This window comes from Vombatus ursinus, unplaced genomic scaffold (assembly GCF_900497805.2).
Source record: "Vombatus ursinus unplaced genomic scaffold, bare-nosed wombat genome assembly UNPS02014774.1, whole genome shotgun sequence".
In the NCBI taxonomy this organism is placed as follows: Eukaryota; Metazoa; Chordata; class Mammalia; order Diprotodontia; family Vombatidae; genus Vombatus; species Vombatus ursinus.
The window spans coordinates 18,208,979-18,235,465 of record NW_020954552.1 but is presented as its reverse complement, the minus strand read 5'-3'; the positions used below and the strand labels follow the sequence as shown (position 1 = coordinate 18,235,465).

Here is a 26,487-nt window from a genome sequence, read left to right as displayed (position 1 = left end):
AATTTGCATTTATAATAAAAGCTTAAAAACTCAATATTTTTTGTTTAAATTATTAAATATATTTATTGATAAAAGAAAATATCCAGATTAGATCTTTATGCTTTGAACAATGAAACAATGTAAATGTCTGATATATCTGGTAATGGGTGGTAAACACATGGCAAAAGTTATCACTCAACTCTCCCAATGTCTTTAAGAAAAAGCAGTATCCATTTGTTTTGTTAAATGAAATAACCAAATCACAATTCATTTTCTGATGCAGCTGCAAAATTGCTCATATACTCTCTTACATACACACACACACAAGAGGTAGCCAGGAAGACCTAGGCTTAAGTCCTACCTCTTGCACATGCTGGATGTGACCTCTCAGAACCCTAGGCAACTCTCTAAGACTACAGATCACAGAAGGTGTTTGCCTACATTGGTAAAAGAACATTTCCTCATTTTTTTTAGTTCCCTATGCCAGTAAAATCACAAGTTCTATCCCTATTCTGATTATTCTTGGAAAAAAAAGAGAGATGAGATCTGTGATTTCACCAGTATAGGGAACTCCAAAGTAAGAAAACACTCTCTGTCAATGCAGGTGAGCACCTTCTCTACAAACCATAATCTCAGACTATCACCTAAGAGGCAACTTGCCCAAGATCCCATAGCCAGTATGGATCAGTCAGACTTGAGTCCAGGTGTTCCTGCTTCTGGGGCCAGCTCTCCATCTACTACGTAGTAACAATGACAACAACAACGACAACATTTACTGGGTGCTTTAAGGTTTGGAAAGTGTTTCACATATACTATCTCATTCAAATCTAATAATAATCCCATAAGGTGTTATTAATATCTTCACTTTACAGATGATAAAACTGAGTCAGATATACTCCTCAAAATATATTGTTGCTTTAAAATTTACACCAACTTCTAAAAATGAAAACTCTGAATTGTGAAGATGTATTACAGTGTATTCAGTAATGATTACATACTTTTGTAGGGAAAAACTGACTTAATTTAGTATAACAAATCAGATCCATCCAAATTTGACATGTGCCACCTACCAATATTCTAATGTCATTAATTTTATTAGGCAAAACAATCTGTAGTTTTTAGGTTTTATTTTTTAAAATCATTTAAATTTAAAGTTACAGTAACTAAGAAAAATCAAAATCTCATGGCATATGACTTTTCATGATTAGTTTTAAAATATTATCAAACAAAACCGAGAAGCTATTAATTTCTGTGAAAATAGAGGCTTAAATAATTCTCTCCAGAATGCCTGGTTTATATAGATGATTCTTTCTTACAGAATTCAAAACATGTAATTTCTAAATCATTGATTTATTCCTGGAAAAAAAACCTTGATGGTCATTTAGTCCAACCCTTCTTGAGGAAACTGAGGCCCAGAGAAATCAAGTGGCTTGCCCAAAATTAAAGGAAGTGACAGACGAATGATTTATCAAATAACATGAAACATATTACTTCATTTATCCTCACAACATACCTATGATAGAAGTAGGTTTCATACATTGTTATCTGTTTTAAATGGTGAACCTGAGGCATAGAGAGGCCACTCAAGGAAAGCTCAAAATACATTTAGATTCATTGAATAAGTATACTCACTAACATTTTTAAAAGAGAATCTGGCTGACAATAAAACCCAGTACATTTTTTAAGATAACACAAAGGTAGTGAATTTTTATTGCACCATTATATTAAAAATGTCTGAACTTTTAAGGCCCCTAATTTGTATTCTTTAGTTAAAAACCCATAGGAAAACTTCCTACAATTTTATTACATCCTGAAAAGTCCAAAGCTGGTCTTCTCAATTGGGGCATTGAGGGTTGCACTAATACTGAGACCCAAGACCAGTCTGGTATCAGCTGGGTCAATAATTCCATCATCCCACAGCCTGAAAGAGAAGAAATCATACATGACAAATAAGAACAACACCAAAGCTATTATCAATATACAATACTAAAGGGATGATTTTCCTGCCCTTACTCACCAACATCATCACATTGGTCAGCATCTATGTGGCATACTCCCTGTCTACATAAACAGTTTTAATAAAATATCAAAAATTTTTAATCATATGCCTAGGAGAACATTTCCTTTTTTAAGAATTAAATGTTCTATTAACACAAACCAACTAGACTTGCTTAATAACAACTTACATTTAAATTCATTTCAATGCATAAAGTATCATAATACTTTTTTAGTTTGTCCCCCTGTTTGTGTAAGGATTCTCTTATCCATTCATTCTCATTTGCCTTTACTCATATAATTGTAGCTAAGTGTATTCTGTGTTCTTCTGTGATTTTTTAAAGTCCGAATTATTTATAAAGATTCTTCCAGAGTTCTTTGCAAACTATATACTTGGTCACTTTAATTAGTTTACAATATTCCATTATATTAATGTACCACAATTTCTTTAACCTCTCCCTACAGCTCAGTGAAAGTTACAAAAGTAGACCTATGCTTTGACACAATAATTCCTTTGTTAGGAATTTTTTTAAAGCCCTCTGTTCAAAATTCATCATAGTAGCACTACATGTAATTGGGGAAAAAAAGGAAGCAAACTATTCCTGGAGTCTTCTGCAGATGGATAAATAAAGAAATACATGTTAAGTATCTCATCCCAAGCCACCAAAGAAATTAATACCAAGTATGAGGCATAGAAACTACTCACTACAATAGTTCTCAAAATACTCTGTCCAAAGCCTTCATTTTCAAAAAGGCAGCTATCTGCAGGTAACATAAGTGGACGCATTCAAGCTCACATGATCTTGCTGGGGACACACACAAACAAGTCTGGCAAATACATTTAGCCAAATGAGAAGTTGTCTATCATCAGGTACTGGGCTAGTATTGTTTGGAGTAGAGATTCTTAACAGTTCCATGATAGGGTTTAAAAAAAAAAAACATTTTCTATTTAAGTGACAACTGATAGGAATAAGTGAAGTAGGAATAAGTGAAGTTTGAATAGGTCAGGAGACTTTTTTCCCCCAAATTGAAAACCTTCTCATTTTAAGAGCTTATTATTCTCACAAGTTTTAGTGGCCTTAGCTTAGTTACCAATTCCAAAAGATACATGTTTCTAAGCAAAAATAATTTAAAATTAACATTTTTATGGGTTGCCTACCAAAAACTCATACCAATCGAATAGCTGACTATAGTTCAACCAGGCTAAGTCTAAAGGCCAAAGGTCAGGTTATGGAATTGGTACCTAAAAGGAGGGAATTAGATAACAGCAACACAAGAAGATAAAGGGGAAATCTCTGAGGATTTACTGTACCCTATATGTATTTTTGCACACTTGATATTGCTGCTAGACTTTATAATTTTTAAGCACACTCACAAAAAAAAAATTTGTTCTTTAAATCTACTTGCTGTAGAGTAGGCTTTTATCCTCTACCTCTCCCTTTTCCTAACTGATGGGATATGCTTACTTATCACTACTAAGGGGAAGTACACTAAATATAACACAGGAAAAGTAAGAATAAACAAGGAAAAGAAAGAAATAATACATTCTGTTTCATCTCAGACTTCAGTCTAGAATCTCACTTAGAAGGAAGACAATCAAGGAAGGAAGCAAGAAATGCTTCCTTGGGGCAGCCAGGTGGTGCAGTGGATAGAGCTCTGGCCTTGGAGTCAAGAGGACCGAGTTCAAAACCAGCCTCAGATACATGATATTTACTAGCTGTGTGACTCTGGGCAAGTCACTTAACCCCAATTGCCTCACCAAAAAAAGAAATGCTTCCTTTAGTGGCATTCATTGGACTTAAAGTCAGGAAAAGGACATTAAAAAGGGATGAAAAATGAAGCTTAGACAAAACTTCATATTTCATTCAGTTAAATATAATGACTGAAATTCTAGAAAGGAAGTATTTATTTAAAGGAAATTGAAATTTAAAATTTAAATTTAAAGGAAACGTATTTTAAAAGGAAATACATTCAGTATATTAAACAGTTCAATCTGCCAGGGAAGGAAAAAGAAAAAGACATCACGATTAGATTTTTAGACAAAAGCATAAGTACATATAATATATATAGTTATTAACCATTTAACAAATATTTATTAAACACCATGTGAGATGAGGAGGTGTATGTGTGTGTGTGTATACATACATATATATCCCACATAGTATTTAATAAATATTTGTTGAATAAATAATTGAATAGACTGCTTTTCTACTTGTACTGTATGTACTCTTTAGTTGTATGCAAAAAATTATACAATATATTTACATATATTATAATTGCATATATTTCTATATGTGCATGTATATATGCATGTATATACATGTGCACGTATGAATGATATATAGAACCTAAGACAATGCCGTTCATATAGTCCTTCAGTCATTTTTCAGTTGTGTCCAACTCTTTCTGACCCCATTTCGGGTTCTTGGCAAACACACTAGAGTGGTTTGCCATTTCCTTCTCCAGCTCATTCTACAGATGAGGAATTGAGGTAAAAAGGATTAAGTGACTTGCCCAGGGTCATACAGCTAGTAAGTGTCAGAGGCCAGATTGGAACTCAGGAAAAGTCTTCCTGACTCCACACCTGGCACTCTATCCACTGCACCTCCTAGCTGCCCTGCCCTTCATATAACAGACACTCAATAAATGTTTTCAGATAATGATGCACACCAAACACTTGAAAGGAGAAGCTACAAGAGACTGGGAAAGGAGGTGTGATGGAGATTTGTGTTGGTGAACAGATGAATAACCAATGAAAATCAAACGTAGTGCCATAGCAATCTACAGCTATTAATGAAAAGATGGCTCAAAACTGGGGTTCTAATGCTACTAAGTCCTACTGTTAGTGCCTTCACTTTGAGATTACCTCCAATTTATCCTGCGTATACCTTGTGTGTACATAGTTGTTTGCATATTGTCTCTCCCATTAGACTGTGAGCTCCTTGAGGGCAGATACTGTTTTTGCCTTTCTTTGTAACTTCATGTTCCCAGGACAGTGCTCAGTGCTTGATAAATGCTTGCTGACTATTAACTGAAACTGGCTAAGGTGAAGATCTGCCATAGTGGTAACCACTTTTATTGAAGGCCTTAGGACTAGACTCATACTTCAATTCTTATCAAAGTAATCTTTAGATTCTATGCCAGAGCATAATCTTAGTGCTTCAGGTTCTATTCCCTTGATTTTATTTGTATAAAACTAAATAATACAGGCAAATGTCCAGAAAAATACTCACCAGTCCTTGCAGGATTGTTTTGATAAGAAAGGAAGCTTGAGTCTACTCCTATGGCAAAACCTATTTGATCATTTTCATTATTCCTCATACATATTTATAACATGTGAGGTACCAAACAGATCTATCTACACTTTAATTACAAAATAATTTAAACTGTTGGTCCATTATGAAATTCTTAATACTAGAGAGAAAGCTTTTCATCACTTTTGACACTATTTTAAAGGACCTTTTTTTAAAGAAACAATTTGCTTTTCATTACCAACCTAAAAAGATGGTCTAGCACTAAGACGGGGAAATATCACTTTTTAAAGGTTATTAGTGGGTGACAGTTTTCCTCTTATTTAAACAAACTTCCTTCAGTATCCAACCACAGCATCAATTATTAATTCACCTATTACAGTTCTATCGACAGAACATGAATCAAATCCAGGCTTATAAAACATTCATAAGTGGGGGCTCTAAAGTAACAACAGCAAATAGAAGAAAACTTCCTATATAATTTGTTAGAATGTAATTGATTAAACTCCCCCTTTGAAATAAGCAAATTAAAATGGCAGAAAGAGAACAGGGCTGGTTAATAGTGTTCATTAATAAACACTGCTCCAGGTAACAATTTTTAATAAGACACTTGATTAAAGTTTGATTAGAAAAAAGCTAAGAAGAAGACAACTGACATCCCACTTGAATAACCTATTAGAATTGAGGAGAATTCAGTATGCTATGACAACAGATGAGCAAAGAGGTTTCTGAAAGATCAGAACCAACTAATCAAGATCAGGTTCCTGATCAAATCTAAGTTTAAATAGGACAGGAAACTAATATGCTCAGGCCTCAGAAGGCCTGAGGCAGAAAAACTTTTTAATCTTAGTTTCTGCAGGAAAAGAAAGCTTATCAAAGCACTTTTCCCCTCTCACATCCTAATTCACCAGGCCATGAGCACCTACTGATGCCTGACCCAATAACAGATTGACCTTACTGTCTTTTGGGTGTCTATTTCCAGAGAAATCTCCAAGATTTTTTTATTCCCCTCCTCTGGATTTAATCTATTTTCTTTAAAAAAATAAAGATTCATCTGTCTTTAAGAATTACAGTCATGCAATTCCAAAGAACTTATGATGAAAAATGCTATCCACCTCCAAAGAAAGAACTAATGGAGTCTGAATGCAGATTTAAGCACACTTTTTTTTTACTTTATTATTCTTGGTTTTTTGGTCTGTGTTTTGCAGCATGGCTAATATGTAAATGTTTTGCATGACTGCACATGTATAAACTATATCAAATTGCTTGCCTTCTCAAGGAGAGGATGGAGGGACAGAGGGAAATAATATGAAACTCAGTATTTTTTTAAATGAATGTTAAAAAATTTTGTTTACATGTAATTGAGAAAAATAAAATAAAAATTAAATGTAAAAAGAAAAACAATTACAGTCATGCTTAAATTCTTTAGAAGCAATCTTTAGGTTCTGTGCTAAAAAACTGCTTATTTCAAAGACGACTACTCCAAGAGATAGTAGGACAAGAGAAATGCAAATTAGGCAATGTTTCCTCACAGAAATATATCTCAACTGTATCTGTCAATCCACCCACAATCGTTTGAGTAAATTACTGTACTAAGTGGCTATACAGTGTATGTTTTATCTTAAGTCAGGGTCCATATTCCTTCTCTGCTTCCATGACCAGTACAAGGGAGAATAAAGAGGCTTATTTGTATAGGAAGAAAGAGAAATATGTGTATTTCTTAAATTCAAGACAATACTCTTTTCTAAAAGGAATTTCCAACCTATTTGTGATTTACTAACAATAAATCAAGAAAAGAAAAAGCTTTTTCACCCAAATCATCTAATTTCTACATTGTTTATTTTCTTTTTACCCCTTTAAAAAGAACTTTTAAGTCTCCACAAATGCCTGGCTCAAAGAATAATCTAATTTTAAAAGATGCAAAAAGTTATTTTCATTTTCCATCTGCCCAAGGGATAAACACAAGACACTGAGCTCAGGGCATTCCTCATAATATTTGGAATCAGACTTTCCTAGAGCTATTCAGCAAAGAGGAGGCCTAAAATAAAAAGATCCCTGATTTTAGACTGGAAGAGACAAGGATAATTTATTGCCTCACTAAGAGATGTAAGAAACAAATAGAAAACACTGCTGCAATTCCATGAGGTAATTAAATGACAAACAGACATAGACTGCCACCAGTAACCTCCTGAATTTATGTGCACACTTATTAACAAATTTCAATAAAGCACTCAACCAAGCTATTGTGCAAAGTGTGACAAAATAAAAATTAAGTCAATAATGAATGTGTTAAAAAGAATTCAAGATTTTTATTTAATTTAGTATTTTATTTTCCCAATTACATGTGAAAAGAATTTTTAACATTTTTTAAAATTTTGAGTTCCAAATTCTTCCTTCCCTCTCTCCCCTTCCCCCTTCTGAGAAGGCAAGCAATTTCATATGGGTTATACATATGCAGTCAGGCAAAATATAGTTCCTTATTAGTCATGTTATGAAAAAAAAACACAGACCAAAAAAACAACAAAAATAAAGAAAGTTTGAAAAAAGTATGCTTCAATCTGCATTCAGACTCAATCAGCATTTTTCATCCTAAGTCCTTCAGAGTTATATTGGATCATTGTTTTGCTGTGTATAGCTAAATTATTCACAGCTGATCATCATACAATATTATTTCTGTTACTGTGTACAGTGTTCTCCTGGTTCTGCTCACTGCACTCTGCATCAGTTCATGTAAGTCTTTCCAGGTGTCTCTGAGAGCATCCTGCTCATCATTTCTTACAGCACAGTCATATACCACAACTTGTACAGTCATTCCCCAATTGATGGGCATCTCCTCAATTTCCAATTCTTTGCCACCACTAAAAAAGCTGCTATAAGCATTTTTGTACACATAAGTCCTTTTCCTTTTTGCTTTTTGTCTCTTTGGGATACAGACCTAGTAGTGGTACTACTGGGTCAAAAGGTATGCACAGTTTTATAGCCCTTTGGACATAGTTCCAAATTGTTCTCCACACTGGCTGAATTAGTTCACAACTCCACCAACAATGCATAAGTGTCTCAATTTTCCCACATTCTCTTCATTTTCCTTTTCTCTCATATTAGTGAATCTGACAGGTGTGAGGTGGTACCTCAGAATTGTTTTTATTTGCATTTCTCTAATCAATAGTGATTTAGAGCATCTTTTCACATGTTTATAGCTTTGATTACTGCATCTGAAAAGTGCCTGTTCGTATCCTTTGACCATTTATCAACTGGGGAATGACTTGTATTCTTAAAATTTGACTCAGTTCTCTATATATTTGAGAAATGAGGCCTTTATCAGAGAAACTTTTGGTAAACATTTTTTCACAGTTATGATTATTGTGTATTTACCTCCATCCTATTTTCCACATTTATTCTACTTTCTCTCTCCTTTCACTCTGTCCATCTTCAAACGTTTTCCTTCTGACACCACTTCCCCCCAATCCACCCTCCCTTTTATTAGCCCCATCCCATTCATCTCCTATTTTCCTGTAGGATAAAAAAGATTTCTATACCCAAATAAGTGTCTATGTTATTCCCTCTTTCAGAAAACTCCAAGGAGACTAAGGTTCAAGGGCCCCCCCCACCTCCTTCTCCACTGTAAAAGCTCTTTCATGCCTCTTTCATGTGAGATAATTTACCCCATTCTACCTCTCCCTTCCCCTTTCTCCTAATGCATTCCTCTTTCTCATCCCTTAATTTTTTTTAGATATCATCCCATCATATTCAACTCACATTTGTGACATATTCCATATACACCTTCTAACTGTCCTAATAAGAAGTTCTTAAAAGTTACAAGTATCATCTTCCCATCTAGGAATGTAAACAGTTTAACCTTATTGAATCCCTTATGATTTTTCTTTCATTTTACCTTTTTATGCATCTCTTGAGTCTAATTTATATTACAGTCAAATGTTCTAGGCAGCTCTGGTCTTTTCATCAGGAATACTTGAAAGTCCTCTATTTCACTGAATATCTATTTTTTTCCCCGAAGGATTATACCCAGTTTTGCAAGGGAGGCGATTCTTCTTGGTTGTAATCCTAACTCCTTTGCCCTCTGGAATATCATATTCTAAGCCCTCCAATACTGGGAGTTTTCATTTTGGAATCTCTTTCAGGAGATGATTGGTGGATTCTTCCAATTTCTATTTTATCCTCTGGCTCCAGGATATCAGGGCAGTTTTCCTTGATAATTTCTTGAAAGATTATGTCTAGGGGGTAGCTAGGTGGTGCAGTGGATAGGGCACCAGCCCTGGATTCAGGAGGACCTGAGTTCAAGTCCAGCTTCAGACACATAACACTTACTAGATGTGTGACCCTGGGCAAGTCATTACCTACCCCATTACTAGACCAAAAAAAAAAAAAAAAGATGATGTCTAGGCTTTCAGGTAGTACAGTAATTATTAAATTATCTCTTCTTAGTCTATTTTCCACATCTGTTGTTTTTCCAATGAGATAGTTTACATTTTCTTCTATTTTTTCATTCTTTTGATTTTATTTATTGTTTCTTGATGTCTCATGGAGTCATTAGTTTCTACTTGCCCAATTCTAATTTTTAAGGAATTATTTTCTTCAACAAGCTTTTGTGCCTCCTTTTACATCGGGCCAATTCTACTTTTTAAGAAGTTCTTCTCTTCAGTGAATTTTTGAACATCTTTTTCCATTTGGCCAATTCTGCTTTGTAAGGAGTTCTCTTCAGTGGATTTTTGTGCCTCTTTTACCACTGAGTCTATTCTGTTTTTTAAGGTGTTATTTTCTTCAGTATTTTTTATGCTCCTTTACCAAGCTGTTGACTCTTTTTTCATGATTTTCTTGCATCACTCTAATTTTTTTTTCCAATATTTCCTCTACCTCTCTTATTTGATTTTTGAAATCATTTCTGAGTTCTTCTAGGAATTCTTTTTGGGCCTGAGACCAATTCACATTTTTTTTTTTTTTTGAGGCTTTGGATGTAGCAGTTTTGACTTTGTTGTGTTCTAAGTTTGTTTTTTGATATTCCCTGTCACCATAGTAACTTTCTATAGTCAGGGGTTTTCTGGGGTTTGTTTGTTTGGGTTTTTTTATTTTTTATTTTTTGGTCTTATACTCATTTTTCCAGACTATTTCTTGACTTTTAACTTGATGTTAAAATTGGGCTCTGCAAGCCAGAAGAACATGGTACACAGAAACAGCAATACTGTGAGATGATCAACTTTGATAGACTTAACTCTTCTCAGCAATACAATGCTCTAAGACAATTCCAAAAGATTCATGATAGAAAATACTATCCACATCCAGAGAAAGAACTATTGAGTCTGAATGTAGATCGAAGCATACTACTTGACCTTTTGTTGTTGTTTTTTCTTTCTCATGGTTTTTCCGTTTTGTTCTAATTCTTCTTTCGCAACACGACTAATGTGGAAATATGTTAATATGACTATACATATAACCTATATCAGATTGCTTGCAGTCTTGGGAAGAGGAGAAGGGAGGGGAGAAAAGGGAAGGAGGGAAGAGGGGGAAGGAGGGAGGGAGAAAAAAGTTTGGAACTCAAAATCTTATAAAAGTGAATGTTGTAAATTTTCTTTACATGTAATTGGAAAAAAATAAAATACCATTATTAAAAATTTAAAAAAATAAAGTTGGGCTTTGCTCTCAGGATGGAGGGGGCACTGTCCCAAGCTTCAGGGTTTTTTTGCTGCTGTTTTCAGAGCTAGTCCTTGGGGTCTGTAAGATTTCAGTTCTTCCAAGGCGGTATGATCTAAGGAAAGGTGTATTTACCACTCTGTTGGCCTGTGCTCTGGTCTGTAAGAGACCACATGTACCCTTTTCTTACTCTGGAACTGTGACCAGGGTGCCTGCTCCCCTGTAGCTGCAAGCTCCAGTACACTAGTATGCTTCCTCGTGCTGGGACCATGACCCCAGACTGCAATGCAAAAAATCTGTGTATGGGCAATGCAACCAAGTCCTACAACCAGTGCCAACAAAGGGACCTCAATAATCTCCTTCTGACCAGTTGTCCAGCTCCTTTAACATCTGTGAGCTGAGAGCTCCAGAAGCTGCCACTGCTGCCGATTCAGTTTCCCACAAGTCCTGCTGCTATCTTGCCAGGGCATTGCCTGTACTGGTCTGTGCCCCACTCTCACCACAGTGAGACAGAACTTTCCTGCCAACCCTCTACATTCTCTTGGGCTGGAAAATTCTTTCACCCCATCCTTTTGTGGGTTCTGCTGCTCCAGAATTCACTTTGAGGCATTATTTTTAGGTTGTCTGAAGAATATGGGAAAGCTCAGGCAAGTCCCTGCCTTTTCTCTACCACCTTGGCTTCACCCAACCAAGAATTACAAATTTTAAGAGAGAAAAAAAATTCAAATAATTTGCTCCATCCTTTCTTTATACCACAGAGCAAGAATCAAGAACTAGAATCTCAAACTTCCTGATTCTCAGCAGAGCCCAGTAACTAAAGGCTAGTTCCCCCCTTCACTGCTGGCCATGATCCAACTGCTATCTCAGCTATGGCAAAGGAAGGAGATGTGTGCTAAGGAACCCAGAGATATCTGGGAAGGAATAGGAGGCTTTAAAAATTAATGGAGATATTTCCACAGTAATTCAACCCCATTATAAAGAAGATCAAAGATTGAGAGTTGGAGAGGAACTCAGGGGTGACCCCATTTTACTGATAAGTAAACTCAGGCCCAGAGACATTAAGTAACCTGGCCAAGGTCATACAAGTAGTAAGCAGTGGACCTAGGAGTAGAACGCAAGTTCCCTGACTTTAAAAAGTCAGCACTCTTTTCACCGTACTACTCTTGGACTGAAAGAATATAGACGTATTACAGGTAAGGTCTGAAAAAGGAGCTAGGATATTGGAGGAGGGTAGTTGTCCAAAGACAGTTTTTAGATCTCACGGCCAAGTTATGATTTCCAAGACTGCTAAGGTCCATGAAGCTGCCTTCAAAATAGTCATTTACAAGCAAATACCTTGCACTGGAGTAGTAAGGACTTCCTTCTTCTTCAAACCTCCTAAGGATAGGCTCCTTTAAAGCAGCTTCTTCCTCACTGGAGAGCTGAAAGAAAAAGGAACTCAGGTCCCTTCAGTCCATCATACTATGGGGCAGGGGGTCTCTGTTTAAAGACTTTCAAGAACAAAACGGCTACACGCTATAAGTAAAACAAGTTATTGCGCATTAACCCCTCATACCATTTAATTTCTCAATACTCTGATGAACTCACACATCTAATTATAAAAAAATCAACTATGTGAAACTCAACAATATGACAATTTTATCTTATTTGAGGTTTACAGTAATAATAAAAACTTAGATTTATACAACACTAGAAAGTTTTAAAAAATGAATTAAATGTAATCTCACGTGAACCCACAAGCACACAGGTTTACTAAGTTACATAACAAAAATGAAAAAAACTTCTCCTTTTCACTCATTACTTTAATAAAGGATTTCACTATGTTTATCAAAGGAATGAATACATCTTTACACACTACAATTACTACAATAATTAATGATTATATATTATTATTATATATTACATATTACAATAATTGATACATGACTTCCTAAAAATTAGCATTTTTCACAACCTCTTAGCAATTGATTGCAAACAGACATGAAAATGACCTCTTTCTACCCAAGTGCCTGTTTACCTTAACTTTCCACCCAAGAAATTAACACTTGAAGTGCCTACTATATATTAGACAGCTAGCAGGCACAAGGGATGAAAAGCTGAACCTGGAGTCAGAAAATCTGAGTTAAAATCTGGTTTCATATACTTACTAGCTGTGTAACCCCGGGTAAATCACTTAACTTCTATTTGTCTCATTTTCCTCAACTGTAAAATGGGAATAATAAAAGCACCTGCCTCCCAGGGTTGTTGTGAGGATCAAATTAGATAATATTTGTAAAGTATCCATCAAACCTTAAAGCTCTCTTTAAATGCTACCTGTTATTGCTACAAGGAATTGTGCTAGAGGCTGGGGACAGAAAAACAAAATAATCCCTGCCCTCAAGGGGCTTACATTCTATTGGGGGGCACAGCAAACTAATAATAGATAATTTAATATAATTTGAAGACAAAAAACACTAAAGGGGGGAAGGGCCTCAAAAGAAGTTAAGAACTTTCAGAAGTACAAGGAAAGCAGGAGTGCATTCCAGACATGAGAGACAATCTGTGCAAAAGGAAGAGAGTAGGAGATGGGAAGCCAAGGTTGGAGAGCAATGAGGGGGCCAGTCTGACTGAACCAAGGAATGTGCAAAGGAAAATAAGATGGAGTAAGTCTGGAAAGGTAGGCTAGAGACAGACAGTAAAAGGCTTTAAAGCCAAGCATTTGTATTTTATACTAGAAGAAGTGGTATGCTGATAAATGTTTAACAACTCCAAAAATAATTGTGTATACACACACACACACACACACACACACACACGTGCATAAGTTTACTAGAAATTTTAGTGGTGTAAAGGATGCTTACCACACAATTTACAAATAATAGTAAAATATATAATACTCTTTATTGTAAATTCCACATGGCTAATTGATTCTCACGGAATGTTTATGATGACTTTCACCACATTCTTGTATACCACACCCAACTTATGGCTGCACTATCAACCACAATTTGACAAAAGCAGTTACATCATAATTTGCTTTTTCCAGTAAATTTACTGTCATTAAATCTGATATGTGATTCACTGTTAAACTATTTCTCAAGCCCATACAAATTACATTCATTAAAATGAAACCTCTTCAGGACTCCTGAATGCAATAATGCTAATTATTCTTTGAGCTTTTTGTATAACTGCAGATATTGGAATATTGTTTGAATCTACATTAGGCACAAAATCCTGAAAATTGTCTAAACCAATTTTATGTTTTAAATTTCAGTTAAGGAGCAGCTAGGTGGCGCAGTGAATAAAGCCCCCTCCTTGGAGTTAGGAGGACCTAAGTTCAAATCCAGCCTCAGACATTTGACACTTACTAGCTGTGTGACCCTGGGCAAGTCATTTAACCCTGACTGCCTCACCAAAATCACTTAATATAATTTTTTTTCACTGACTATTTATAGTGAAGTTAGTCCTTCATAAGTCAAAGTAGGTGATTCTAAGAAATCAAAATAATTTTAAATGCTTTTATAATTTTTGTCTGATAAAAGACACAAGTTCAATGTGCTGAATTATATTTCTAGTAACATTCTTAGAAGGAGCTTTAAATATATTATTTTTACTAAATGGAATGTCTTTAAATTTATCTGATTTAATCAAATCTTCAAATTGAGATTCATGCTCTCCAGTACGAATCTTTAAATTTCTCAAATTTCTTAAGGTATGTTTGAATAATTTCTGGATGTTAGTTGATTTTAATTGCAACACTGTTGAAAGTAACGAAAATTCTTCAAGAATGTCAATCATTAAAGCAAGGTCTTGCAAAAAATTAATATTAGCTAATCTCTTTTCAAAACCAGAATAATCAGAACAAGAAAAATGCATAAAAATGCAGTATATGCATTCCACACAGCAGTAGCAGTTCATAAACTACATGCCACCCATCTTGGTCCCAGTAGGCTACCCATTTTAATAACTCCAATTTCAAGTTCTTTAGCTAAAGTTTCAAGCTCAGTTTGATTTTTACATTAGATTTTTAACAAACAGAATAAATTTTATTCAGAAAAAATTTAAATGATTAGTTTGTTTTATTTGAAATACTGAAACATCAAGTGATATTTTTAACCAATGATTTAAATAGTACCAAACAATTCTTTTAGGAAAATTTTCTAAGAACTTCATAGCTACTCCAGATTTTCTCTCCCTCACTGTATTAGCATCATCAGGAGAAAACACAATGAAGTTCACTTTCAAATATTCATTATTACAGCCACAATTATTTAAAATAGACAACAATGTATTGAAAATATATTTTGCTGTGGTTGCCATAAATTCTTTGGTAACAACAAATAACATTACCATTGCAGAGCTGGCTGAACTAAGCACTGGCCACATTTAACAGCTGGCTCCCAAATCCCTGAAAAACTAATAGTTGGCTCTCATGAGCTGATACAAGCCAGCTCTCACACACCACCATCTAAATAAAATAGGGAGCCACTGAGGATTAGTGTGCACAAGGGAGTGCCATGATCAGACCTGAGCTTTGGGAGACTGTATGGAAGACATATTAAAGAAGAAAGTACTAGAAGAGAAGATTCTAATTAGACCACCAAAATAGTCCAGGCAAGAGATAATGAAGGTCTAAACTAGAGAAGTAGACCATATAAATAGAAAGGAGATAGACTGTAGAAATGTCATAGAGGTTCAGCTGAGTTGTTTTCAGCACCTTCCAACTCTTCATGACCCCATTTGGGGTTTTCTTGACATAAGATACTGAAGTGGTTTGCTATTTCCTTCTCCAGCTCTTTTTATAGGTGAAAAAACTAAGACCAACAAGGATCACACAGCAAGTAAGTGTCTGAGGTCACATTTGAACTCAGGAAAATGAGTCTTCCTGACTCTAGGCCCAACACCCTATACACCAATATATATGGCACCACCTAGTTGCCCTTGTCAGAGATATAGCTATCATAAAATAAGTTCCCATAAGGAGCTGTCAAATATTTATTTGAAGAGCAAAAAAAAAAAAAAAAACATTCAATTTGACCATATTGAATTAGAATACAATTCACCTATAATAAAGACAAACTCCTCCTACTTGTCATGTCCTTGAAAATGTTTTAAATAGGAACATAAATCTAGAACTGAAAGTGACCACTGAGGTCATCTAGTCTAATGCTTTCCTCTTACAGATGAGGAAACTGAGGCCCAAGATCACACAGGTAATAAATTCATTAGTGATGATGAAGCATACTACCTACCTCTTGACAGAGGAGGAATGCAATCAAGGTGCAGAATGAAAAACATTTTCAGATATAGCAAATGTGTGGACTTGTTTTGTTTGACTCTGCATCTTTGTTACAAAGATCAATTATTCCTTTTTTTTTTTAATATGGGTGGAATTAGGAGGAGAAAGATGAACTAATGATAGTGTTGCTCCCCTCCCCCCAAAAAAAAGAGGAAGAAAAGGTCATTGAACCATTTTTTTAAATGTACAAATGTATATTTTAAATGTGCAAATGTACATTTTTAAATGTACAAGAGTTCAAAGGTCAAAGATAAATGAGATCATTTGTTGTTGAATTTACTTTTCAAATATAAATTTTTTCAATTTAAAATTTTTTCAATTTTACTTTTTTAGCTTTTTAAAAAGCTATCTGTAAACTTTCTATTCTACTTTGTATATGGAAATGTTCTTTTTTGGTATTTGTAACATTCAGAATAAAAAATATTTTTAAAAAAGAGAATTTTTCTGTTCTTCTGTTTGTTTTGTATTGCTTTTAGACATAAAGGCCCTTTGGTAGTAAAATTTTTGAGAACGGATAAAAATTTGCCACAGACTAGAAGTTAGAAAAAATAGCCTCTAGCAAGTGGACTCTTGGATCATTCTTCAAAAAAATCTCTTCTTTAATATTACTGAACAATGAATTCACTAAATGAATCTGAGCACAGAGCATACAGCATCGGCCCTGAAGTCAGGAGGACCTGAGTTCAAATCCGGCCTCTGACCAAACACTTGACATTTACTAGCTGTGTGACCCTGGGAAAGTCACTTGCCTAAAAAAAAAAAATCTGAAACCACAGAATCTTGGATTTAAGCCTTCTTAAGGCTTTCTGCTACTTGGATAAAAAGATCATAAAAATGACTGATGAATGTGTTCACGGTGGAGAGGAAAAAGGGAAGGGGGAAGGAGTATAGGTATAGGTTAGGAGGAGGAGGAGAAGAGATACACGAGAAGCTAAATCAATTCTGGCAGTCACTCATATCGAGGAAAAACTTTATGACTGAGAAGTTCCAGAAACATGCATCAGTCAATCATGTTACATCTTATTACTAAAACTCAATACTTTAAGTGTCACAAGTAATAAAATTTACAAAAAACTCTGTAGAATCTAATAGAAATATAAAAATAAGAAGCAATTTTTAAACCTTTACTTTTTATTTGGTATGTCAGTAAGCTTCCATCGCCGTTTCCAACCACCCTTACATCTACTTTCAAAGCTTAATAAAATCTTCATTTTCATTATTAACCGAAGAACCCTCCTACTCTTCACATCCTTGAAAATATTTTAAAGCAAAATGGAACAATACCCATTAAATTCTTTTAAATCTCATTAAGTGCAAATTACTAAGATTAAACTCTATTGTGCTTCATGCCCTAATTTTCTGAAGTTTGCTTAGAAATTCTAAAAATTTGGCAACTAAACATTTCCACTGGATGTGGACCTAGAGCGAGTGAAAAATAAAAGGCATATTTACCTCCTTCCCTTCTCTTGCTTTTTGGTCTCTCGCTACTATGGCTAAAACATGTGCAGCTTGTTCCCCTCCCATCACAGAGATGCGAGCATTTGGCCACATGTAGAGAAACCTTGGACTTAAAGGAAAAAAGTAATTAAATGCAAACCATATAGAACAAAAAGACCCCTTTCTACCTAAAAATGGTAGGTTAATTTATTCTTTTTCATCAAATAGAATGACAGTCTTGTTGACTTTTTTTGTTCCATACCAACCCCATAAATTATACTTGTACATGGAACCAATTTTAGAAATCTTAAAATGCTTCCTCTTTTATTTACTTCCCAACAATCTAATAAATACTTCTACTTTCAAGTAAAAGGCAAGACATATTACATTCTGATTAACGAATCAAACTATAACAATTCAAATTTCATTACTATCAGAACAAAGGTCTGAAAATAGCAAAAACTGCTCTTAGTACAGAGATAAAAGAAACATTCTTTAAGAAGCATGAAAATAGCAATTAATTAAAAATGAAGCCTACAATACTTGCCTCAGGAAACTGAGGCATATAATATTCAGTTTCACCCCTATCTCACGATAATACAGACAGCAGGCTTGGCTGATCGAGGTCATGTCAGGACCAGTCCATGTTAAAAACCACTGTGAATAAAAGGGCACACTACAGACAAATGAGAAGAAGCAGTCTGTTTCTCTATCTGCCCACTTACGAATATGCTCTGCCACACATTCCAAAATTTCCAGCTCCATAAGATCCCCCAATGATGACAGTAATTTTAGGTACATTGGCACAGGCTACAGCAGTCACCATCTTGGCTCCATCTTTTGCTATTCCTCCAACTTCATATTCTTTACCAACCATAAAACCTTAAGTAAAAGAACAGAAACAAAACCTGGGGATGATGGAATTAATGAACAACACAAATCAGTAAGCATTAATTAAGTACACTGTAATGTGACAGGCACTGAGCCAGAAACTGTGGATACCTGGAGGGAAGGTGGGGGTAGGGGTGGGGGAGGAGTAGTAAGGGGGAGGTGGGGGAAGGGAAGTGACAGGAGATAAACTATGTGCCCAGATAAGTAAAGGGTGCATTCCATGAATGAGAGACAGCCTGTGCAAAAGCACAGAGAGGAGAGATGGATATGAGTATAGGAAGTAGGCCATTTTGGTTGGCCTATATATTACACAAAGGGCAGTAATATCCATCAAATTTAGAGAGGTAGGCTGCAGGCAAATTGTGGAGGGTTTTAAAGACTAGACTCAACAAATTTTTATTTTATCTCGGAGGAGAAAGTGAAGATGTTTGAGCCTGGTGGCGGCACAGTCCAACTTGTACCCAAGGCAAATTACTTTGGCAGCATGGATACAGCAATGACTTCTTGTTTCTGAGCTCTAAAGGAATCCAGAGCCACCACAGCAAAGGTAAGGAGAACAAGTAAGAAGAACCAAAAGACCATTCGCTTCACAGGTACCTTCCCCTGTATCTGACCAACTGGAGATTCCATCTGGGTGACCGTTTGCTCTAAAAATGTAGATACCCTTCAGGACAATATATCTGACTCATCATTCGTAACACCTAAATCCAGTCTAATCTCTTTAACTGAGCTGGAGAGGCTAGCTTGGAAAGTCTCCTCCATTACCTAATTCTCCCAGAGAGGAAAAAAAGAGATGGAAAAGGAGGCCAAAAAAGGTTCATCTTCCTCCCCCATAGTTCACAAATCCTCAGGGCCATCAAGGCCAACCCTGAACCAAAACAAGAGCTCCTTCTGGAGTATCTCAATGATCATCCATGTTTTCTTGACAGCTTTTCTCTCCAGTAAGAGGGAATTTATTACTCTGTTCATTATTTAGGATACTATAGGATTCCCATATATAAGCAGAATCTATACCACCTGATTCTGATAGGCTTTTTGATGGCAATGAAGCAGTTCAGGTTGCTCCTTTCTTACCCTCAATATTCTGAATGTAAAAATCTAATCATTACATCTAAATCTATACAAAAATCTTCTTAGTTCTACATTAGTCTGAATTTCCCCTAGAATTTGTCCATATGAGAGAAGAGGGAAAAAATTAAGAATCAATCCCAATATCCCTGTAGAGTTGAGGTTACTAATTACCTAAATAGGGTTTCCTGCAGCCAAACTGTACAAATACAAATCCATCAAAAATATAAATACATCAACACCTTAATTTACTGGCACTCAAGCAATCAACACCCTTGTATGAGAGAAGATCTAGATGACAGGAGATTTAGGTTGAAAGAATAGAGATTAAGGACTGAGTGTCAACCTTGGGGGCTAATGCTTGTCCCTGGGGATCCACACATAGCCTATGTTTTTCAACATTTTTAGTACTGACTTGGCTTAAGTCAGAGATGAAGACATTTATCAAATCTGCAGATAACACAAAGTTGTGAGGGACTGCTAATATGTTGTACAAAAGAGTAGGGATCCAAAAAGATTTAGAAAGTTTACAAATATAAGATTAATCTGATTAAATTTAATAGAGACAAATGTAAAGTCTTAAATTGGGTTAAAGAAAATCAACTCCAGAAGTAAAAAAGAGCCAAGAGTTCTAGTGGACTATAAGCTCAATGATGTAATATGTCAACCATAAAAGCAAATGCTTCTTTGGACTTGCCTAACAGAGGCACCATGCCTGGAACAAGGGAAGAAAGAGCCTTGCTGAATGTTGCCTTGAACAGAAGATACTTGGAGCACTGTTCTTTGTGTTGGGCACCATACTTGAAGAAGAGCATTGAATGCAGAGTTTCAAAAAAGAGAGTAATCATAACATCAAGAGGCCAGATAGCCAAGTATACAAGAATCATTTAACGAGACTATGAATGTCTGGCCTCATTTATTAAAGATTTATCAAAAGAACTAAATTTTCTAGTTTCGAACACCAAATGGGATACTATTATGTTATTTCATGCCAACAAAACATTATTGAACTTAATATTCAAAAATTATGTCCTCTTGGAAGAGTGAAATAGATTTCTCTCTAAGTTCTTTTGTAATAAATTTAAAGCAGTTCATTCATTAAAGCAGCATATAGAGTGATATTCAAACAACCTGGGAAAGTAACTTCCTTTAAAAAAAATTGTCAGGACAATCATGTTTTCGTCTTGATGACGACAATACAATATAGTCGTCTGAGTGAAAATACTATGCCAAGTCAGTCTGGGACTTCTAGTATTCACTAGCAGAGTTTAAAAATACAGGCTGTACTTTCAAATATGCCCTCTTAAAACTTTGATGACATAAAAATGAATGTTTTATAGAGACATACAAAGTTAACATTTTCAGTGAGTGACTAAAAGTCAAACTGAAAACAGTATGTCACTTTTTATTCCTATGTAAAACTCAAGGAAATATATGGTGACATCAGAGACACCCTCATTCTTTTATTATTAGCATTTAAGAAATATCTAGACCACCCAGGTATTATTCACTGCAACACAATAGATATGTACCTAGATAATAGGCCAGGAAAGAACAATGATTTTCTTCACAGTATTTAAACAGTTCCCACTGGACAAAAAGGTTGTATTCTAAAAGCTCATAAGTCACCTATTCAATACATGGAATCCCTTTTCCAATGAAAATAAGGTTATATAGTTTCTAGGTAAAAAGCCTCTTTAAAAAATAAAGTTTCCCAAAGAGATCAAAAAAAGAAAAAGGATTCTTATGTACAAAAATATTTATAAGCAGTTCTTTCTGTGGTGGCAAAGAATTGGAAACTTGACGGGGAAAATTGGGGAACGGCTGAACAAGTTGAGGGATATGATTGTAATAGAATATTATTGTGTTTTAAGACATGACAAAGGGGATGGTTTCAGAAAAATCTGGGAAGAATTATATGAACTGATACAAAAAGAAGTTAATAGAACCAAGAGAACACTGTACCCAGGAAAGCAATACTGTAATGATAATCAATTGTGAATGCATTAGCTACTCTGATTGACACAATGATTCAAGACAATGCCAAAGGACTCATGATGAAAAATGCTATCCAACTCCAGAAAGAAAGCTAATGAATTCTAAGTGCAAATTAAAGCATATTTTCCTATTATCCTTATTTTTCTTGCTTTTTGGGCAACATGGGTAATATAGAAATGTATTTTGCATGATTTCACACATATAATGGGTATCATATTGCTTGCCTTCTCAATGGGTAAGGAAGGGGATAAAGAGAGGGAGACAATTTGGAACTCAAAATTTTAAAATGAATAATTAAAATATTAAATTAAATGAAGATAAAAATTTTTTAAATAATAAATGTAGCTGAACCACAGCATATGTGCAATGAAAAATTATAATCTTACAATAATGTTTTTGTGTAACAACAAAAACAGTAAATATAAAACCAAATTAAATAATGAAATTTACCTGGAATACTGATACTTGAGAAAAATCAGGTTTAATTAGAAGATGGCAAAAGAGATTAACCCCTGAAAGCCCAGAAAATATCGCCCCAGGAAAAACCCTGGAACAGCTGAACCAGAAGAAAGATGGAGTGCAACAGTCCAGTAGCCCAGGTAGCTTGAGGGATTAATGGGAAAGGCCCTTCTTGCCCTGGGGGAAGTGAAGCAGTACAGCACAGGAGGCATCCTGGCAAGCTAGTGGAAAGCCCCACCTCAGCATACCAGGAGGAGATCCTGAAACCCAGGTGGTGGAACAGGCAAACACCAACACCTGGACCCCTGAGTCTCAGTGAGGGTGGAGGAACCGGTGGAAACCAGTCTGAAAAACCATCAGGTGCCTCAGCATTCTACAGCAACCAGCTCTCCCAGTGCCTCAGCAAAACTAAGGGAAGCAGCACTCCAAGGAGCTCCAGGTGGACGAACATCCTGCAACATCGATCTGAAAAGAACTGAAGAAATCAAAAGGCAGGAAAGGCCCAGGTGATCAGAAAATCTCCAGGAGCCATATTACCCAATCCTACTCCTAGAGTTCCAGTGTTGCTGACTCCAGCCCAACACCAGGTAAGCTGCCAGAATCCTAGAGCCTCCAACTGCCAGCACTGGAGGCCCCAGCACACAAAGCCAGTGACCAGACCCTAAGCTCCCAACACAAGAAGCTTGAGTCAGTGCCCTCTGCTCCCCAGCAGGAGAGCTCAATCTCTTTGAAGGCCAGGAAATAAGCAAACACCATGAGTAAAAAGAAATGTATGATAAATTCTTATTATGGGAAGAGAGAAGATCAAGGCAGAAATTCTCAAGAGGACAACATCAACAAACCCACACCTGGAACCTCAAAAGGGAGTATGAACTGGTCTGAAGCCCAAAAAGCCTTCTTAGAAGAGCTCAAGAAGGATTTTAAAAGTCAAATAAGAGAACTAGAAGAAAAAATAGGAAAAGAAATGAGAGGTATGAAAGAGAGAGTCAATAGCTTGGAAAAGGAAGGACAAAAATTAACTGCAGAAAACAAGTCCCTAAAAAATACAATTGACCAACTGGAAAAAAGTACACTGAAGAAAACAAGTCCCTAAAAGATACAATTGGCCAACTGGAAAAAAAGTACACCAAAGAAAACAAGTCCCTAAAAAATATAATTGGTCAAATGGGGAAGGAGGTACAAAATCTAATAGAAGGAAACAATTTGTTAAAATTTAGAATTGGGCAAATGGAAGCTAATGACTCTATGAGAGAGCAAGAATCAGTCAAACAAAAACAAAAGAATGCAAAAATAGATGAAAATGTAAAATACCTCATTGGTAAAACAACTGACCTGGAAAATCAATCCAGGAGAGACAATTTAAAAATTATTGGTCTACCTCAAAATCATGATGAAAAAAAGAACCTGGACAGTATTTTTCAGGAAATCATAAAGGAAAACTGCCCTGAGGTCCTAGAACCAGAGTGTAAAATAGCCATAGAAAGAATCCATTGATCACCTTCTGAAAGAGATCCCAAATTGAAAACCTCAAGGAATATAGTAGCCAAATTCCACAATTACCAGGTCAAAGAGAAAGTACTGCAAGCAGCCAGAAAGAAACAATTCAAATATCATGGAACAATAGTCAGGATTACACAGGATTGCAGCTTCTACATCAAAAGACCATAGGGCGTGGAATATGATATTCCACAAGGCAAAGGAATTTTGATTACAACCAAGGATCAACTACCCAGCAAAAATGAGCATGATCTTTTAGGGGAGGAGATAGACATTCAATGAAATAGGGGACTTCCTAAACCTTCCTGATGAAAAGACCAGAAATCAACAGAAAAGTTGATCTTCAAATACAAGACTCAAGAGAGGCATAAAAATGTAAACAGGAAAGAAAAACAACATGTTTAATAAGGGCAAACTGTTTATATCCCTACAAGGGAAGATGACATTTGTAACCCTTGAGAACTGTATTGTTATTACACCATGTTAAAGGGGTATAAATAAAGGGGGTGGGTATAACTTGACTTTGATGTAATGATAAAAAAAATCTAATCAAGTGGGTTAAATGGATCCAAGTTAAGTGGATTAATCTGATCTAACTTAGAAAATGTACTGAGAGAAAAGAAAAGGAGGAGGCTGACAAGGGTAAATTACATTACAGGAAAAGGCACAAAAACCTATTACAGAGGGAAAGAAGGGAGGGAGATGAGCATTGTTTGAACCTTAGTCTCATCAGATTTGGCTCAAGAAGGAAATAACATAATCAGTTAGGTATTAATATTGATAGACTTCACCCTTCTCAGCAATACAAGGATCTAAGACATCTCCAAGGGCCTCATGATGGAAAGTGCTATTCACATCCAAAGAAAGAACTATGGAGTTTGAATGCAGATCCGAAGCATACTCTTTACTATTTTTTTTTCTGTTGTGTTTTGTTTCATCTTTCTGGTGGTTCCTCCTATTGGTTCTAATTCTTACAACATCACCAATGTAAAAATTTGTTTAATAGGAATGTATATGTATAGCCTATGTCAGATTGTGTGCCATCCTGAGGAGGGAGGTGGGGAGGGAAGGGGAGAAAAATTTAGAACTCGAAAGCTTATGGAAGTGATTGTTGATAAATCAAAATAAATTAATTTTAAAAAAGAAGAACAGAAAAAAAAGAACAAAAGAGATGGAGACTTTCATAGACATTCTTAAGGGAACTTCTAGGCACTTTTAAGAACTACCAAAAGGTTGATATTGGTAGTTCTTTAATTATGACTCATGAAATTAAAAACTGACAGCATTCCTTTTCCTTGACACATATCTATTCTTCCTCCCCCACAGCACTACTTAAGCTTATTAATCATGATTAGGTTAACTTTATAGCTCACAAATGGAATAAAGTTTCTAAGTTACTCCCAGAGAAAGAAGGAAGGAAACAAACATTTATTAAGTGCCAGTATGTGCCAGGTACTAGGCTAATCACTTTACAAGTATTATCTCATTTGAGCCTCACAAGAACTCTGGGAGTCACAGTGCCTCCCCCACACCAAGCACCAACAGGGATTGCCAGATCAAGGAAGCTGTTTTGCTATTTAGAAAATGCAGGAGTAAGAAAAGCAGCCTCAGTGGGAATGGAGAGATGGGGGCACCAGCACTGGCTGTTCATGCATGTTGTGTACATGAAGCCTGTTCTCATCTCCTCAGTTGTTTGTGCCCTCCTTCCTGCCCCCTACTCCACAAATTCACATAGATACACTATAAGTGCATACATACACAATTTATATATCTATGTGTGTATATATATATGTATATATATATAAAATACATATTTATATATTAAAAGGATATATACAAAAAGTATGTTTATATATACATTTATATTATATACATTATATATATACATACACATCTATATTTTTTGTATATATTTATTTATGTAAATGTCTCCTCCAATAAGAATGTAGCTCCTTGAGGGCAGGGACTGCTTTATTTTTGTCTTTGTATCTGAGGACATAGCACAAGTTCTGGCACACAGCAGAAGCTTACTAAATGCTTGCTGAATGATTTGCAATTCAAGCATTCACAATGGACAGGAGAGACCACATAGGTTGATTCCTTAAAGTAGTTGAGATTCAGGTAGAAAGTGTTTTTCCTTGAATAAAGACTATAACAAATCATCAAAACCAATCAAGATATTTTCTCACCAGTAATATTCTGAAGAAACACAAGAGGAATCTTTCTTTGGCAGCATAACTGAATAAAGTGAGTTCCCTGTAAGAAGAGGGAAAAAAAATTTTTAGAATATAATTATAATATATTTAATTGTGATTATAATTAATTACAATTAAATCATGATTGCAAATACATTACTATGCTTCCTCCAAAACAAAACAGGACAACCTAGGAAAAAAGACAAAAAATAATTCCACCTTGCTTATCAAATTTAACAGCATATCAATAACAATACGGCTATTAATCCACTAGCAGTAAGATATATGCTTTGTGCTCTTTTTCTGATGTTGCTAATGAAACTGACCTCAGTCATCTATGCTCTCTAACAGCCACCTTTACAACATATGATATACATTTGCCAGACATCTGGACTACTGGAGATAAAGTCCATGGCTACAGAACAGAGATTTTTTTTTTTTATCTTTTTGTTGAGAGCTAGATGAGTGTTTTTGTGTAAAAATAACTAGCCCATACCGCATCTGGCCACAAGCTAAGAACGTTTTTTACATTTTTAAATGCAATAAAACTTTAGTTAAAAATGTAAAAACCATTCTTAGCTATGGGCTATACAAAAACAGGTGACAGAAGTTTCCCAACCCCTGTAACTAACTAATCAAGTTACTGACCGGGACAAAACCAATTATCACCAGCTTTTTCACCTATACAACACTTTCCTGGTCTACAGAACATTTCTACATAAAGTGCCTACCATCACAAGTAACCACATATCTCACTGAATGATATATAAAGTCCTTCCTAGTAAACTTCTAT

The 26,487-nt window shown here is 35.5% G+C and overlaps 1 protein-coding gene across 1 annotated transcript in view; it reads right to left on the bottom strand.

The window, feature by feature from the left end:
- Window positions 1–1,091: 1,091 nt before the first annotated feature.
- The window catches only part of MCCC2 (methylcrotonoyl-CoA carboxylase 2), an 83,319-nt gene continuing 57,923 nt past the window's right edge, over window positions 1,092–26,487 (bottom strand). Inside the window, exons 13-17 of the mRNA XM_027864322.1 lie at window positions 25,689–25,755; window positions 18,312–18,468; window positions 17,602–17,716; window positions 12,207–12,292; window positions 1,092–1,900 (exon numbers count right to left, since the gene is read on the bottom strand). Coding sequence (XP_027720123.1) covers window positions 1,783–1,900; window positions 12,207–12,292; window positions 17,602–17,716; window positions 18,312–18,468; window positions 25,689–25,755 — 543 coding nt within the window. The 3' untranslated portion in view covers window positions 1,092–1,782. The remainder of the gene's footprint in view (window positions 1,901–12,206; window positions 12,293–17,601; window positions 17,717–18,311; window positions 18,469–25,688; window positions 25,756–26,487) is intronic.